The sequence below is a fragment of the Callionymus lyra genome, chromosome 18, assembly GCF_982586985.1.
Source record: "Callionymus lyra chromosome 18, fCalLyr1.hap1.1, whole genome shotgun sequence".
Classification (NCBI taxonomy): Eukaryota; Metazoa; Chordata; class Actinopteri; order Syngnathiformes; family Callionymidae; genus Callionymus; species Callionymus lyra.
Genome location: NC_141835.1, coordinates 11,737,129 through 11,755,907, shown reverse-complemented (window position 1 = coordinate 11,755,907; position 18,779 = coordinate 11,737,129). Strand labels below are relative to the sequence as shown.

Below are 18,779 nucleotides of genomic sequence, written 5' to 3'. Positions count from 1 at the left end.
TTAAATAAATTGAGATTCACTCAAAAACAAAGAAAATATTACTTTCTGAATTCACACACACACACACACACATATATATATATATATATATATATATATGCACATAAAAACGTGATTAATATTATACAATTTAAATGTAGTTATCTCGAATAGTAATATGTGTTTAAAGGGGTAAGTAGCTTTAAAAAAACAACATTTAAATAGGTGTTAAAATGATTTTAAAAGATCAGAAATTCCAGTTCAAATATTGTTAATTGAATAAATGTGTTTAAATATCATTTTTAACTATTTAATAACAACTAAAATTCTGTGTGAAACTTACATTATTTAATACAAATACATATTAAAACATTCTTGAAATATATTAGTTATAATAATTATAGTAATAAACATGTATTACTGATTTAAATCAGTTTCCCTCGTTGTTTCAAAAACACAGAGAAAAGTGTTTAACAAACACAAATAAAGATCCGACACGACTAGTATTGAAGAGTTTATTCAACGTAGACTTGGACGAAGTCATCATAATCCGACACGCTCAGAGCATGAAGCGCATCGATAAACACCAACCCGGGACAGATTGATCGTTGCCATGGAAACATAAATAAAGCGACTTGAACATATTTACAGACGCGGACAGAAGGTTGTGCAGAGTGAAGGGAGGATGAGCAGGAGCTTCTTCTTCTTCTTCTTCTTAAAAAAGAGAAAGAATATTGTCATTACTCAGCGTTTGTTCTTTAAAAAAAGGCCCATTTCCTGTACAAAAAAAAGGCTCCTCAGGTTCCTAAAAAGCAAGGAAATGATTCGACAGGAGACGCTTTTTTTCTTTTATATATAAAAAAGAAATGTCAAAATCATTTAGAAAAAGTACAATCGTTGGAAGCGAAGAACAAAAAAAAAAACATCATCGTCGCAGACGTGACCTTCTCGTGAGGATCACATGACCAAAGACGTCATCAGGTCCAGTGTAAAGAGGAGGTGAAAAAAGAAAAGTGCACTTGATGGCACACTCTGGTGGGGGGGGGGGGGTCACGGGGTCACGGATCCTTCTCCTGGTCCGTGCAACACTGAGAGTCTCGTACAGCAGGAGGCGCCGGATCCAAAAACTCCAGACTATCTTACAGGCGTGAAAAGAGACGTATTTACAGGGAAAAGAGAAAAACTGTACAAACGGTTCCCGGAAAAAAAAAAGTCCAGAAAAAGTCCTTCCTCTCATGCAGAAGGTCATTCATTCATCGGGGGGGTTTGGAACCTCCTTTATTTTCTTCAAGGCAAATCTGATTATCATCGACATCCCTCCTTCGTTCTTCTTTTTTTTTTTTTGGTCTTCCAGGCGTTTCTTAAGGACGACGATCCTCGTGGCGTCCGGACCTGAGGTGTTGCACACGACGACGGGGTCAGTTGTCGCTCTTGGGCGTGGAGAGGCGCGCCGGGCGACCCATGGACGAGGCGCTGTAGGTGCGGCTGCGCTGCCTCATGGCCGGCCGACCCGGCAGCTCCAGCTCCTGGAAGAGAGGCGTGGAGATGATCTCCGCCGCCTGAGGACGCTCGCCGGGGCAGAGAGACAGCATGCTGCGCACCATGTTGAGCTGCAGGGACACGGAGGAGGCTTTAGTCTATGGACCCTGAACGCACCACTGGTGGAATGAACGATGGAGGAGTGGAGGAGGAGGAGGAGGAGGAGGAGGAAGAGGAAGAGGAGAAAGAGGAAGAGGAGAAAGAGAAAGGGGAAGAGGAGAAATAGGAAGAGGAAGAGGAGGAAGAGGAAGAGGAAGAGGAGGAAGGAGAGAGGTAGGAAGAAGAGGAAGAGGAGGAGGAGGAAGAAGAGGAAGAGGAGGAGGAGGAAGAGGAGGAGGAGGAAGAAGAGGAGTAGGAAGAAGAGGAAGAGGAGGAAGAGGAAGAAGAGGAGGAGGAGGAAGAAGAGGAAGAGGAAGAGGAGAAAGAGGAAGAAGAGGAAGAGGAGGGAGAGGAAGAGGAAGAGGAGGAAGAAGAGAGGTAGGAAGAAGAGGAAGAGGAGGAAGAAGAGAGGTAGGAAGAAGAGGAGGAGGAGGAAGAAGAGGAAGAGGAGGAGGAGGAGGAGGAAGAGGAGGAAGAAGAGGAGTAGGAAGAAGAGGGAGAGGAGGAAGAAGAGGAGAAAGAGGAAGAGGAGAAAGAGGAAGAGGCGAAAGAGGAAGAAGAGGAAGAGGAGAAAGAGGAAGAGGAGGAGGAGGAGGAAGAGGAGGAGGAAGAAGAGGAAGAGGAGGAAGAAGAGGAAGAGGAGGATGAAGGTGTTTCTAGACAGATTATGCTTGTGGATTATGATAATCTCACGTTAACAGTGATGAACGTGTTATTGACGTGAAAACACAATTTAAATTGATTTAATCTTATATATATCAATATAAAGTTGGTTCGAACACAATAAAGACGTCACAATACATTTACTATTAACTAAAGATTATTTAAATGAAGATTAATTTTGATTAAACATTTTAAATTATCAGATTTTGAACTTTTATTGTTTATTGTTATATATCGAAAGCTTGTTTTTTATTTTTTATTAACTTAGTTAAATCCATTTTATACAGAAATATTTTAATAATAATAACAATTGAAATAGAAAATTGTGAATATTGTCAGTTTTATCTGGTGGAACTATTATAACAAATGTGTATATTTAGTCTAAAAGCCAAAAGGTTTAAAAAATATATATAGTTTTGAACGACTGGAATTACAATATTAACTCATTTATTAATTATAATTACTAAAATTCCCGTTTCTTACATTACTGGCAATGAAGCCGTTCCTGGTGAACAACAACATCCCAATTATAATAATAATTAATTAAAGTTAAAGCATTTTAAATGTTAAAATTAAGAATTTAATATGTAGAAGGAACTAATAAACTTCCATATATAGGTGACCTAAATAAATGTATAAATAAATAAAATAAACATATAAAAAAATTACAATATTTCTGAGAAATGTCCTTGAAAGAAAAATAATACAAACAATAATAAAAATATATATTTATAAATGATGTCGATAAAGAAAACACAATTTAAAAATATATATATAGAAATAAATCATATGATAATAACATACTAGTTGAAAGGTAAAAACGTCAAGTTAACGATCAGAAACCAATTTAGAGAGAAAAACCACAGCAAAAAATGTAATAAAAGTTTAGAAAAACAGTTTATAATTCATTATAAAAACATAATTTCACCCTAATGTAAACATCCCTGATTATTACAATATAATATATGTGAAATTATACAAAAATATATCATATTCTCTTGCAATAAAACACTATAAACGAATTATTATTATTATTATTATTATATTACCAAAAACAATTACAAGCAGTAGTCGTGTCCCGCCTCTAGAGGGCGGCAGACTCACCTCTTGGTGGTTGTTCCTGGAGAACTCCTCGGGGATGTGCAGAGACCTCACCTGAGTCAGCGTCTGGAAGGAAAGACACACCTGAGGAGCTGCTCGTCGCTTTTGTGTTTCAAACAAACACAAAAAATACATCGACGACGCGGATTTTACGAGTTGACGACGGATGATGACGTTTTTTTCTCTGTTTATTTAGATACGCGCGCTCTCCACTAGGGGGCCTCACTCAAACACAGACGGAAAATCTCGTTTAAAAAACAAAGAACAAAAACAAATAAAAATCCTCTATATAGACACTTAAGTTTATGTCCTCTAAGTTTTAAAGATTTTAAACTGTTTTAAATTCATAATAATAATATATCAATCTTTAAAACGCTCAAATGTGTCAAGAATAACAATAAATAAGTCATTAAGGGATGGTTTTCAAGATTCTAGCACATGTTTTGGGAAAAAACAGCTCAAGTGCTCCATAACAAGGTACATGTAGTTATTCAAAGTACACCAGGTTTTAAAATACTGAATATTGTATGAAAAACATGTTATCCATGTTATTCTGTTTACTAGAGGAGGGTATAGTAGAAATACTGGTAACTACAAAAGGTACAGAAGAAATACTGGTTACTACAAAAGGTACAGTATAAATACTGTTTACTACAGGAGGGTAGAGTAGAAATACTGGTTACTACAGAAGGGTACAGTAGAAATACTGTTAACTACAGGAGGGTAGAGTAGAAATACTGGTTACTACAGGAGGTACAGTAGAAATACTGTTAACTACAAAAGGTACAGTATAAATACTGGTTACTACAGGAGGGTACAGTAGAACTACTGTTTACTACAGGAGGTACAGTAGAAATACTGTTAACTACAGGAGGTACAGTAGAAATACTGGTTACTAGACGAGGGTACAGTAGAAATACTGGTAACTACAAAAGGTACAGAAGAAATACTGGTTACTACAGGAGGTACAGTAGAAATACTGTTAACTACAGGAGGGTAGAGTAGAAATACTGGTTACTACAGGAGGTACAGTAGAAATACTGTTAACTACAAAAGGTACAGTAGAAATACTGGTTATTACAGGAGGGTACAGTAGAAATACTGTTTACTACAGGAGGTACAGTAGAAATACTGTTAACTACAAAAGGTACAGTAGAAATACTGGTTACTACAGGAGGGTACAGTAGAACTACTGTTTACTACAGGAGGTACAGTAGAAATACTGTTAACTACAAAAGGTACAGAATAAATACTGGTTACTACAGGAGGTACAGTAGAAATACTGTTAACTACAAAAGGTACAGTAGAAATACTGGTTACTACAGGAGGGTACAGTAGAAATACTGTTTACTACAGGAGGTACAGTAGAAATACTGGTTACTACAGGAGGGTACAGTAGAAATACTGTTAACTACAGGAGGGTAGAGTAGAAATACTGGTTACTACAGGAGGTACAGTAGAAATACTGTTAACTACAGGAGGTACAGTAGAAATACTGGTAACTACAGGAGGGTACAGTAGAAATACTGGTTACTACAGGAGTTACAGTAGAAATACTGGTAACTACAGGAGTTACAGTAGAAATACTGTTAACTACAAGAGGTACAGTAGAAATACTGGTTACTACAGGAGGTACAGTAGAAATACTGGTAACTACAGGAGGGTACAGTAGAAATACTGGTTACTACAGGAGTTACAGTAGAAATACTGGTAACTACAGGAGTTACAGTAGAAATACTGTTAACTACAAGAGGTACAGTAGAAATACTGGTTACTACAGGAGGTACAGTAGAAATACTGGTTACTACAAGAGATACAGTAGAAATACTGGTTACTACAGGAGGTACAGTAGAAATACTGGTTACAATATGATAGAACAGAAAAAGTTTTACAGTATTGTTTACAGTGAACGCAAAAGAGCATTCTGAACAAAAACAACAACAGCCCAGATCTCACTGCTCCTCTCACTGCTCCTCTCACTACTCCTCTCACTGCTCCTCTCACTGCTCCTCCTCACTGCTCCTCCTCACTGCTCCTCTCACTGCTCCTCTCACTGCTCCTCTCACTGCTCCTCTCACTGCTCCTCTCACTACTTCTCTCACTGCTCCTCCTCACTGCTCCTCTCACTGCTCCTCTCACTGCTCCTCCTCACTGCTCCTCTCACTGCTCCTCTCACTGCTCCTCTGACTTGCTCCTACTCCTCTCACTCCTCCTCACTGCTCCTGCTCCTCTCACTCCTCCTCCTCCTCACTGCTCCTCTCACTGCTTCTGCTCCTCTCACTGCTCCTCTCACTGCTCCTCTGACTTGCTCCTACTCCTCTCACTCCTCCTCCTCACTAATCCTCTCACTGCTCCTGCTCCTCTCACTCCTCCTCCTCCTCACTGCTCCTCTCACTGCTTCTGCTCCTCTCACTGCTCCTCTGACTTGCTCCTACTCCTCCTCCTCCAGACATGACAGTGTTTGTTTCCGAACAGACTCCTCACTCCTCACTCTAACTCCTGCCACTGAGTCTCAGCTCAAATGTGTCAACAACTGTTTCACCATCAGCTGATAAATAACGTTTTATTATCATTAGATATCATCACAGAACCAGAGCTTTTTAAACTGTATTTAAGGCTTGAAATATTGTTTCTGCTACTGTGGGACGTCGTGTGTTTACTTGTGTAAATAATGAAAAAACATAGTTTTGTTGGGAGGTTGGGTTGTTTAGAAAACTAAAACTGTTCGCACAAATGCTTGTTAATGACTGGAAAACAACTGTAATCCCAAAAAAGAATAACAACGCGTCGAAGACGAGTTTGTACTGTGAAAACTGTTTAAAATATAAAATATGGCTTTAATTTCACACAATAGTCACCTTTTATTTACCTTTTCTATTCTTTGAAGAGGTGTATTAGTCAGAGACAGAACCCTGGTGGAGTCTCTGGTAAATTAAAAGATTATGTAGCTTTGTTGTGTGTGTGTGTGTGTGTGTGTGTGTGTGTGTGTGTGTGTGTGTGTGTGTGTGTGTGTGTGCGAGTGTGTTATTTACCTTCACTCTCTCCATCTGTGTACTGAAGGGATGCAGCAGCTCAAACAGAATCAGACCCAGAGAGTAAATGTCCACTTTATGAGAGTAGGAATTCCCAGAGAGCTGTGGAGGACAAACATTAAAACATTAAAACATTAAAAATTAATTAAAAATAAAGCTACGAAGTTGTTGACGCCGACCTGCTCCGGACTCATGTAGAGTTTGGTGCCGACCTGGCCGGTGTGGCGGGTCAGCAGCGGCGCCGGCGTCAGCGTGCACTCCTCGTCGTCCTCCTCCTGGTCCATGGCCGTCACCAGGCCGAAGTCTCCCACCTTCACCACGTCGTCCAGGGAGAAGAAGATGTTGGAGGGCTGGAGGACATGAAGGAGAGACGCTTGACACTTCATCGGGATCACGGTGAGAAAAGTTTGACCCCAAGTTATACTGACAGAACTTAACTTAAGAGTAGTTAACGGTTCACAAAATCTGACACAAAATTATACTGTCAGAAGGTAACTGTCTGTTGTAACTGCCCCGAAATTATAATAACAGAACTTACTTAGCTGGTATAACAACATAAAATAACAACTGACAAAATTTAGCCCCCAAAAAATACTGACAAAACTTAATTTAAGAGAACATCACAATACTTTTTAGCCACAAAATTATACTAAAATAACTTTTTGGCTTTCAATTCATATTTAATTTCCTTCACATTATTATTATTTGATGGTTTATATTTAATAAAGAGTGCGTTAACTATAAAAAACATCCTTTTTTTTTGTTTGTGTTCATTTTAGTGTTGCAATTAAAAAAAAATACATACATTTATTTGGCTTTTAAATCATATTTATTTTTTTACAAAAGTTTTTATTATTGTTAACATTTCAAAAAAGGGTGTATAAAATTAAATGATTATCTATATTTATTTTCAAGTAACATTCAAATGTTCTGTAAGATAACTCAAATGTTTTATTTACAGCATGTTGTTGCAATTAAACTCCAGGCCACCAGATGGAGTTTATAGTTCAACAAAGTGTGATTAAAATAAAATAATAAGTGTTTTTTATTTACTTGGAACATATACAGTATTCCAGTGCGATCATTTTTGCTTCGCAAATAATACATAGATGGCAGCAGTCATTACATCCTCTGCAGCTAAAGGAACAATGAAATCCTGCAAGATCGCGGTGGTGACTGAGGACGAGAGGATACAGTCGACCCCAGCAGCTTTTAAAGCTGATGTTTGGACATATTTTGGTTTCAAAACAAATGAAAGCAGTTACGACTTTGTCAAGAGTCATGTGGTCTGTAAATTCTGCAACATCAGAGTCAAGTACTTGACAATACTACACATATGTACTTGTTATTAAAGTATCACTATATATTGCATCTTTGCCACTGTATCGTGATACGTGTCGTATCGCCAGATTATTTTCATTACGTCAGCCGAGGAGGTTTAGAGGTTTATTGATCCGATTGTTTTATAATAAAAGACGAGCTCCTTGGCGGAGGTATGCGGCGTCCCGGTGCTCTTACCTTCAGGTCTCTGTGCATGAGACCCTTGCTGTGCAGGAAGTCGACGGCCTCGGCGATCTGGACGAAGATGTCCAGACACTCGTTGTGTTGTCTCTCCTCCGGGAGGCAGCGCTGAGCCATCCAGTCCTTCAGGTTCTCCTTCCGGCAGAGCTGCATCTGGATGTACATGTAGACCTGCAGGGGGCGCACAGCACACTGAGACACGGGCAGGAGTGAGCGAGTGAGGGGTCAAGGGTCAGGGGGACCGACCTTCGGGGAAGACTGCGGTTTGGCGGCGGGGGTCGGCGGGAGCGCCAAGGAGAGCGAGGTGGGTCGCGGCGGCGAGGAGGAGAGAGGACGGGAGTCTCCTCCGTCGGTGCCGGACGAGGAGGAGGAGCTGCTCCTGTTCGTCGTCGTCGTCGTCCCGGGACCCAGCGAGTCCGTCTCCGGGTCCGCCTCGGCGTCGCGGTCGCAGCCCGAGTCCTCGAAGACGATGTCGAAGGAGGAGGAGGTGCAGTCGGCGGGGTCGCGGGACGGGAAGATCTCGAAGGAGTGCGGCGTGTCGGACGGTTCCGGGTCGGCCTCGGAAGACGGGTCGTTGAGGCTCAGAGCTGCGCCTCCACTGCTGCTGCTGCTGCTGATGGACGCCTGGACGTCCACTGACGCCTCCGGCGCTTCTGTCCCGCAGAAGGCCGAGGTGGACACGGGGACTTTGACCGACAGCGCCTCCATGTTGTCACGGAAGGTATTTTGCCAATCAGCAGTACTGAAGGAAAAATATTCAACGTTTAAAACATTGTAAAAGTAATTAAATAATTTAATTATTATTTTTAAATCTTAAATTGAACTTATTTATTTATTTTACACATAGGGTTTGATACTTTAATTCCACAAATGGAAAAAAAAGTTTTCAAAAATTTATATTTTTTAATTCATAGCCTTTTAAATTCAGTATAAAAAAGGAATAATACACTGACCAGACTATACCAACAGAGTACCGAGCTACTTGATCCAACTTTAAGCTAATCATTATATTTCCGAATACCAACATTTTTAATTTTTTTATTTAAAAGGCTACAGATACACACAAAAAATACTGTGTTTAGAAAATCTATTTTTTAATGATTGGAATTAGATCATCAAACTAATCAAAAATTATTCATTGGAAAAGGAATTTTAATTTAATTTATTTTTATTTTTATTCATTATTTATTTATTTTATATTGAATCTTAAAGACTAAAAATGGAAAACACAATGTGTTTAGAAAATGTATTATTTATTTTTTGGAATTAGAATATAAAACTCATTAAAAAAAGTATCAACTAAAAATAAAATTCAATTTTATTTAAATTGATTTTTTATATTAAATTTAAAAGACTACAAATGAAAAAAATATTGTGTTTAGAAATAGAATAGAATGTATAATTGAATAATTGGAATTAGAATATCAAAGTCATTAAAAAAGTATTAATTAAAAAGAAAAAAACAATTTTATTTAAATTAATTAATTAAAAAATATGTATTTATTAGTAAATAAATAAATCATTAATTAGTCTTTATCAATGTGGAAAATATGTGATTCAATGATTCAAAAAACGAATGAAATGCTTGAAATAAAGTTTCAATATTCTTCATTATTCTGGGACTGGTTTACTTCCTGGACCTTCTACATCCAGACTCACCTGGAGTCCTTCAGCCACCTCTGGTCGTCCTCCTCCTGCCAGCCCTCCGGTGGACTCTCCTGCCAGGCGTTGAAGTAGCGGATGATCCCGGGATGTTCCAGCTTCGCCAGAGCCTTCACTTCCCTCATCACCTTCTCTCGAGCCAGTTCCCTGAAGAACAAAGTGGTTAAGAATCACCTGGATTAAAAAGACATTCAAACAAGAAGGTAAATCAGTAAATAAATACAAACAAAGGTACTTTTTAAAAGTTATAAGAGTTTTTCTCTTATTAAATCTGTACTTTTGAGACAAAGTTACACAATTTATTTGATTTAAATAGTGCAAGTTGTCAATCACTGTGTATAATATTGAATAGTATCATGAGATTAGTGTATTGTATAGAATAGTATTGTGAGAATAGTTTATTGTATTGTATGGTGGGATTAGTGTATTGTATTGAATAGTATCGTAAGATTATTGTATTGTTTTTAATAGTATCATGAGATTAGTTTATAATATTGTATCGTGAGATTAGTGTATTGTATTAAATAGTATCGTAAGATTAGTGTATTGTTTTTAATAGTATCATGAGATTAGTTTATAATATTGTATCGTGAGATTAGTGTATTGTTTTAAATAGTATCGTAAGATTAGTGTATTGTTTTTAATAGTATCATGAGATTAGTTTATTATATTGTATCGTGAGATTAGTGTATTGTATTGAATAGTATCTTAATATTAGTGTATTGTATTTAATAGTATCATGAGATTATTTTATTATATTGTATTGTGAAATTAGCGTATTGTATTGAATAGTACTGTAAGATTATTTTATTATATTGTATCATGAAATGAGTGTATTGTATTGAATAGTACCGTAAGATTATTTTATTATATTCTATCGTGAAATTAGTGTATTGTATTGAATGGCATCGTAAGATTAGTGTAATGTATTTAATTGTATCATGAGATTAGTGTATTGTATTGAATAGTATCATGAGATTAGTTTATTATATTGTATCGTGAAATGAGTGTATTGTATTGAATAGTACCGTAAGATTATTTTATTATATTCTATCGTGAAATTAGTGTATTGTATTGAATGGTATCGTAAGATTATTGTAATTGTATTTGATAGTATCACGAGATTAGTGTATTGTATTGAATAGTATCATGAGATTAGTGTATTGTATTGAATAGTATCATGAGATTAGTGTATTGTATTGAATAGTATCGTGGGATTAGTTTATCATATTGTACTGTGAGATTAGTGTATCATATCATATGGAGATAAGTGTATAAGTACAGCCATGATTCAAGCTCCAGGTTTCATACAGTGTTTTTGATTCTCTAGATGAAGATAAACTTTCGATGGGGTTTCGTAGAAGTTCTACCTGTTGGGCAAACGGATTCTCTTGATGGCGTATTTGCAGTCGTCCACTTTGTTCCGGGCTTCAAACACGACTCCGAAGCCGCCGCGACCGAGACACTGCACCGGCTCGAAGTCCGTCAGGTACCTGCGGCGAGAGGAGAAATATAATATAATATAATAAAAATGTTAAGAAATACATTCACTTCTATTGAACACTTTAGAGAAACACTTGAAGGACATTTCAAGGCTGTAAAGAGTTGTTCGCTGACAGTGATGGATCATGACCTCGTGACCTTGAAGCAGATGTTACAGATAGTGGTGGCATCTGTGCGGCACAAGCTCTTTTTTTTACTTTTTTTTTGAGAGATGAGCCATCCCATCATGATTTATTCAACTCCCCAAATCTGCCCTCTGGACAGCATGTGGTCACCATGGCAACAGTGGTTTAAATCCCCTCAAGCACAGACTTGTTTGTTTTCTGCTGAGTAGACGCTGAAGAACTTCGTACCTGGACACGTATTCGCTGGACCGGATCTCCACGGGACCTTGATCTTTGCTTTCCTCGACTTGGAGGTCGAACTTGCTGTCGGTCTGACACTGAGTCTCCGACTCCTTGCGTTGCTTTAGGAGGGAAAATAACAAACGTAAATAAATGTTAAGATTTAACGAGTGCAGAGTTACTCATGTGGTCGAATACTATACAAATACATACTAGTTTGCTAACTTAATTATTTTCACGCAGACAGGAATTAAATCCTGAGTAAAGGAATTTATGTATAATAACATTTTAAATGCAATTAGACATTGAATCATTTTTTTAATATAATTTAATATTTTCTGTATTAAAAGATATTGTTTTTTATTTCTTATTTATAATTTAATTGAATAATTTCTTTATTAAAAGATAGATTTTTTGTGGTTATTTTTCTATAATCTAATTTATTAATTTCTGTATTAAAAGGTAGATTGTTTTTTATTTCTTTTTTATAATTTAATTGAATAATTTCTGTATTAAAAGGTAGATATTTTTTTATTTCTTTTTGATAATTTAATTGAATCATTTCTGTAATAAAAGGTTGATTTTTTTTTTCTTCTTTTAAATATTTCTTTTTATTTGAATCATTTTTGTATTAAAAGTTTATTTTATTTTTTATTATTTGATAATTAAATTGAATAATTCAATTAAATAAATATTATTTTTTATTATTGAATTATTATTTTACAAGATGTAAAAGAAAAATGTGACCCTTTAAATATAGTTATTACTTAATTTAATTATAAAAAATAATTATATAAAAAATTCAGTTCTGTTCTGACATTTGAAACAAGATTTTTTAAACCATAATAAATATATTTTGTTTAAAAAGTGCAAAGAAAAAAAGCAAAACAAATGGAACCCTATGTGTTGTGTTGATGTTTTGATTATTTGAACCTGAATTTATCGTAGTTATCCTTGTGTTTTTCCTCATTTACAAAACGAAAATACTACAAAAAAAAAAAAAAAACCAACAATCTTCTCTTACCCGCACGTAGGCCGTGGGCGCCGGCGGGTGGAAGAACTTCCTGACGACGTACGTGGTGGCGGCGATGCAGAAGACGATGGTCCCGAGGATCTCCTTCCACCAGGGCAGCAGCAGCACCGGGTCCTTCCTCCGCCGGCCCTCCTTGATGATCCGCTCGGGCTTGGTCAGGCTGACCTCCCGCTTCTCCCGGTCGTACTTATTGTACGGGAAGTAGACGCCGTTGTCTGCGGAGACGAGACATTGAGGGGTTGTGAGACCCCCGGAGTTTCCGGCGGGAAAGATTGAAACTCACCGTAAGGATACTGCAGCACCGACAGAGCTCCGTTGCTGTACTCCTCGTGGGAGAACTTATCGTTGTTCAGACACTTGTCGAACTCGTCCATGCCGACCAGGGCCGGGGTCCGAGACGGGGAGTCTGGGAAGATCGAGACGTGAGCACCTTTGGCAGAGGTATGTCACGACTCGGTGCTTTAAAAAAAAAAGAAAAAGGGACTCACGGATCAGTGGCTTCCATTTGACGGTAGGAAGATGAATGATGTCCGACCCGATGGCTTTGGAGGGGAACTTCTCCGTGATGCTGACCGAGGACTGGAGGTAGAGCTGACCCTGGTACATCCCTGGTACACAAGACGGATGTGTAAAGTATTCCTCCTTCACGGGGTCAGGTCAGGGGGGGGTTTGTTTTTTTTTTTTGTTTTTTTTTACCGAGGTAGACGCTGGATTCCGACGCCCCTCCGGCTCTCGCCGAATTCTCGTCGTCGTCGTCGTCGTCGGTCTCGGCGTGGTCGCTGTAGTCGGAGTCGTCGAACAGGCTGATGGGGGTGATTTTGCCTCCGCCCACGAGCCAGGCCGAGGCGATGGGGGTGCAGAACTACAGGAGGGATCGATAGAAGATTAATCTCAGGGAAGCGACAGATTAAATTAATCTTTGGTTACCTGGCGTTCCCACACCGGCTGGCCGCCGGAGTCCGCTCGGAACGCCATGACCTTCCAGTCGGGGACGGACACCTTGATGACCAGGTCCCGGTTGGGGTCGGTCGTCGGGTCCTTTTCTTTGGGCTCGTGGTCGGCGATGACCCGGAGACTCTCCTTCCACTTGTCGTCCACTTCCGCCTCCAGGAAGTTGACGCCGGGCTGAGACTCGTGGACGTACTTCAAGTCGAAACTCCCGACGCTGAAGTTCCATCTGGAAATTTCACGAGCGAAAACCACTTTTTAAAAAATAGATCGAGATCAACGTCTTTATCGGGATTTTCATTCCCTTCTATTGCAACGATTCAATTATGATGGATATCGTTCTCGTGACAAGAGGATCCAGGATATTGATTTTTCTGTCGTAATGATGAATCAATACTGACTTCTCCAGTCCAGATCTGGGTCTGATGGCCCGGACGGTCTTCTGAGTCCTCTGCAGCAACAGCACGTCCTCGGCGTCGATATCCTCCTCGTCGGAGCGCCGGCAGCCCATCGCCGAGCAGATGTAGCGAAGCTACGACGAGAGCGACGGTTACGAACCCGAAGGAACCGTCGAGTAGACGATGAGTTTTCTTACCTTCCCGCTGAAGGTGCCGAGGCCGTACGTGGTCAGGGATTTCCCGCCGACCAGGATGGTGTCTTCCCCGAAACGATAGGACGACTCCAGCAGAGACTCCACGGTAAAAGGCACGGCCTCCATACTCTCCCTGTCCCGGTTCCAGTGGAACAAGGCACCGTCCAGGGAAGGGATGATGATTTTGTTCTCGAATACCTGGACCGAGGCAGAAAACGGATATCGGACGTCTTTTAATAGGAACTTTTTTGGGGGCGACTGAAACGTCTAAAACAGTAGAAATAATCTGAATCTGCTGCTGTGGTGGAGAAATCAAGCTCCCACCGAATACTTCAACACTTCAAAAAATAATTGGGAAATAACGTAATAAACTTATGAAGTAAAGAAGTCGTTTTTTATCTTAAAGCTCTCGATAAAATATCCCAAAAAACGCTTCAAATGTGAAACAAGAACAACATTTCGAGGTCCGTTTATTTTTTTTGGAACAAGTTCCCTCGTCGGAAGAAAAGGAAATATTTATTTATTTTAATGCTGATGAATCCTAACGTACGTACAAACGATATCCCAAGTAATGGAAAGAGGAACAATGAACATTTTTTGAAGGAATCGAAAGAAAAACACTTTTATTTTAAGGTTTATCACACGTAGATTTGGAACGTTCAAGCTTATGGCCCCCTCTAGTGTTGGAAAAATGGAACTGCAAAATCCAAGAAACCGAATCTAAATGTGAATCGTAAAAAAAAAATAAGAGAAAAAAAGTTTAGTTCGACTGATACGTCTTTGTATCTTCCCCCCAAAAAAACCTTGAAAAGTTTCCTCATTACTTTGGCCAATATGGAAATGAATGCAAGCGCCGTCTGAGAGACGCGAGCAAACATTGAAAAAAACAAAAAAACAGGTGTTGCGACAGCGAGCCAGACACAAAGCAAAAGCTTGTTTATGTCGGAAATACATGGTCTTCTCGTTCCAGACAATAATTCCAAAGAATTTTCTCCGAGACGAGAACCAGTCGTCGGACACAAAAGGCAGCTTCCGCCTCCGCACTGGTGCTCGATCCCCCCGACACGCTTACACAAGTGGGTGATTAACCTGGATTTGAAGTGACCTGCTCGCCGCAGACCAGGATGACATCATCGCACAAAAACAACCCAGATTAAAACGCCGCTAGATTGAGATTATTGAGGGAGATTATTGGAATTAGTCGCGACTGTTTACACGGTCGTGCAAGTGAGTGATTCTACCTGGTTCCATCTTTTGTGCGAGGGAAAAACCCAAAAATAAATCGGAGCTTTGTGCTGGATAAAAAAGAAGCCTGTGGGGGGGATGTGCCAGAATGATTTAGAGGTGAGCGACAGAGAGGGGGGGGCAGAGGTGATGTCATCAGACTGGAGTATATATTTAGAACATGCGAGGAGGAGGCGGGGGGGGGGGGGGGGGTCAACAGCCGGACCGCGTCGAGGATTTGCAAAGTCCGGGAACTGATGCTTTTAATCCGGGATGGAACTCTTGACCTGCTCCACGGTAAGGGGGCAGCAGGTCGACCCTTGTACCGACCCCTGTATTTGAGCAACGCACTTGAACTCAAAACCCTCAGTCTAGAGCGCTTTGTATGAATGAAAACATCCAGCAGTAGCAGCAGTGCATCGTGGGACTCGTAGTAGAAGTGAAGTTATTTTCAACAAGCTCGCCATAAATTATTATAATACAACCAAGATATGGGCTCTCTTGTTCGCTAGCTCTTCTGCTAGCAATTTTTGGCTACTTAGCTCTTCTGCTAGCAATCTTTGCTAGCACTTTTGCTATCAATCTCTAGCTCGCTAGCTTTTGTGCTAGCAATCTCTGGCGAGTTAGCTCTTGTGCTAGCCATTGCTCATTCTCTCAATAGCGCTTTTGTTTGCCATCAATCGATAGCTTGTTTGCTATTCATTTCTCGCTGGCTTCCTAGTTCTTTAGCTAGCCATCTCTTGCACTTACACTCACTTTTTAGCTAGCCATCTCTAACTCGCTTGCCAATTATTTTGCAAGCAACTTCTTGCTAGCTCTTTTGCTAGCCATCGCTCACTCTCTCGAAAGTTGTTTGGCTAGCCATCTCTGGCTCTCCCGCTAGCTCTTCAGCTAGCCATCTCTCGCTCTCCCGCTAGTTATTTTACTAGCCATCTCTTGCTAGCTCTTTTGCTAGCCATTTCTCGCTGTCTCGCTGGCTCTTTTGCTAGTCATCTCCGGCTCTCCCGCTAGCTCTTTTACCAGCCATCTTCTGCTAGCTCTTTTGGTAGCCATTTCTCGCTCAATCTTTTGTTTGACGTCTCTCATTTTATCGATAGTTATTTTGCTAGCCATCCCTCACTAGCTCCTTAACTAGCAGCCTCTCGCTAGTTATGTTCATTCATTAACGTTTTTAAATCCTGCATCAACTCACATATCGCAGCAGTTTTTCTTTGTAATGATACAAAAACAATAAAATATTCAAAAACAGCCAGTTTAAAAATATCTTTAATAATTCACACGCTGACTCGTCAGCACATAGCCTTTCCTTGCCCTTGCATATTCTCAACAGTGATATCTTAGGAGTGTTAATATTTCATCAGCCTGAAACCACTTCTCGTTCAAGTTTTAAGGGGAACATAGTATTGCTTAAAACATTTCCTTGAATCCTACTATCCTGAGGGAAATCAGCGATTCCGTGTATTTTTAGCTTCTGTCTGGAGGTTCTAGTTAACAATAACATATTCATTCACATAAACTGGTTCATCTAGAGCACGGGTGGGCAATTATAATTCTTCAAGGGCCACATTCAATTCTGTGAATGTTGTTAGGGGCCGTCAAGCAAAAAGAAAGACGAAAAAAATCCCTAAGAAAAAAAGGACATTAGGCCATGAAGCTGCAGGTTTATTCTTGAATACGAGTTTTTTTCAAAACATTTCTTCAACTAACTATGTTTTGAGGGATTAATATATACTAAAAAAATTACCCACAAGAAAGGAGGGGGAAATTAATGTATTGTAAATGAATAATAAATACAAAATACATTTGTTAATGCATTGTCTGATCTAAGGCGTTCCTTTTCATTCTAAATTGCTCTCTAATTCTACTTTTGCTAGCACTGAAAATATGTGAAATTTAACTTATTGTTGTCACACTGTTTTTAAATAACTATTCAATAACGATAATTCTATGCTACCCGGTTTTATAATATGTACTCATGACAACAGGTTATAAAAATGGAAAACTCACTTTAAAAATAAATTTTAAAAAAACAAGGCATTGGTTACTGGGAATTTTTTTTTTTGAATGTCACTAATATAGATTATTATCATCTTATTTTAATATAAAATCAAGGAAATATTATTTAACCAAAGACAAAACACTTTTTACTTAAATATTCAACTTTAAAATTAACCCCCAAAACATGTCATGATGAGACGCATTTCTTTCTTTTTTTTTATTTAGTTGAACACAATTTTATCTGAATAAAAAAAAATTAAACTGGTCCATGACGATAAAAATAAACAATTCATAGGATTAATTATTGTGGATTAAATTTTTTTTTTTTTTAAAAACACACCTTCAAAAGAAAAAGAAAAAAACAATTACTTAACAGTTCCAAAAATATTCTTGCAGTATTTGAATTGAATTAGTTTTACTAAATTCAGAGATGTTTCACCTTCTTTAAAATAAATAACCTTCATCGAATCATGAGAGCAGCAGTAAACACACAGATTAACGGCGTCTCTTGCAATGCGTCGCAACCAAACTCGTCCCTCTTTGCTAGTATTTCCTGTCATTTTTTATATATACGGCGTCTCGACCGGGGGCCACTAATGTTAACAACGTCCCCCGGCGAAGCCATATTAACACGTGGTTACGACTATAATCCTGATCCCGACAGAGTTTACGGGTCGGTCATGACTTCTTCTTATTAACAGCGATAACTTCCGAAGAGATTATTCACTAAAATAAATCACTCTTTGATTTCTCTATCATCAGGATAATTACGTAACAAAAAAAACGCTCTAAAAAAAACCTAATGAAACATTCTTGACACGGAGGTGTTAAGAGTAAAGAGAATTAATCCGAGGTAATCCATTTTTAAAATAGTTGTTAAACACGTCTCGTATCCGACCGCCGCCGTCTCGGGGGCTGCTGGGAATTGTGCGTTTTGACACGTGGTGTGTGTGTGTGTGTGTTGCCGGGGAAGCTCCGGTGACTTTGTCAAGCATCATTAACCTCAATGCATCACCTTCGCCGCAGAACACATTGTGGTCCGGAGAGTTTAAAAAGTCAAGCTTTCCAGCAACTCCTTTCGATACAGAATTAAAAAAAAAAAAAAAAGAAGTCTTAATTCTGGGTCAAGAATCAATGGAGGTGTGAATTTTTTTTTGTTTTTTTTTTAAACACGATGACATCATCCATGGTCTAAAGCATTACCTCATCATCCTAATCACCCCCCCCCCCCCCTCTCTAGTCTCCCCCTGGTCCTGCCAAATCATGACTCACTATTCAATCCTCTTTGACATCGACCCCACGGCGGCCAACTCTTGCAACACTCGCAAATAACAACACTTCAAACTGATCGCTTATTTTTTTTTTCTGCACACAGTGCTGTTTGTGCGTCTGCCGTCGCACACACACACATGGATGCAGCAGGTGACTGGCTGCTTCCTCCCCGGAGTGTTCTGGGCAGCCAATGGCACGGTGGCAGATCCCCCCCCTCATCACTGAGCAGACTGGTGTGTGTGTGTGTATGTGGGGGGGTGTGTGTGTGT

At 39.2% G+C, this 18,779-nt stretch overlaps 1 protein-coding gene across 4 annotated transcripts in view; it reads right to left on the bottom strand.

Annotated features, from left to right (window-relative positions):
• Positions 1–480: 480 nt before the first annotated feature.
• eif2ak3 (eukaryotic translation initiation factor 2-alpha kinase 3) overlaps positions 481–18,779 on the bottom strand; it is a 38,553-nt gene continuing 20,254 nt past the window's right edge. The window contains exons 3-18 of one of the 4 annotated variants that reach the window (XM_087780112.1): positions 14,020–14,214; positions 13,826–13,956; positions 13,404–13,653; positions 13,173–13,338; positions 12,965–13,084; positions 12,760–12,906; positions 12,468–12,691; positions 11,453–11,565; positions 10,967–11,089; positions 9,594–9,743; positions 8,181–8,676; positions 7,932–8,105; positions 6,593–6,763; positions 6,414–6,515; positions 3,385–3,447; positions 481–1,589 (exon numbers count right to left, since the gene is read on the bottom strand). In XM_087780112.1, coding sequence (XP_087636238.1) covers positions 1,398–1,589; positions 3,385–3,447; positions 6,414–6,515; positions 6,593–6,763; positions 7,932–8,105; positions 8,181–8,676; positions 9,594–9,743; positions 10,967–11,089; positions 11,453–11,565; positions 12,468–12,691; positions 12,760–12,906; positions 12,965–13,084; positions 13,173–13,338; positions 13,404–13,653; positions 13,826–13,956; positions 14,020–14,214 — 2,817 coding nt within the window. In that variant the 3' untranslated portion in view covers positions 481–1,397. Of the gene's footprint in view, positions 1,590–3,384; positions 3,448–5,613; positions 5,825–6,413; positions 6,516–6,592; positions 6,764–7,931; positions 8,106–8,180; positions 8,677–9,593; positions 9,744–10,966; positions 11,090–11,452; positions 11,566–12,467; positions 12,692–12,759; positions 12,907–12,964; positions 13,085–13,172; positions 13,339–13,403; positions 13,654–13,825; positions 13,957–14,019; positions 14,215–18,779 lie in introns of those variants that run through there. The other 3 variants (XM_087780113.1, XM_087780114.1, XM_087780115.1) reach the window with 3 other exon arrangements.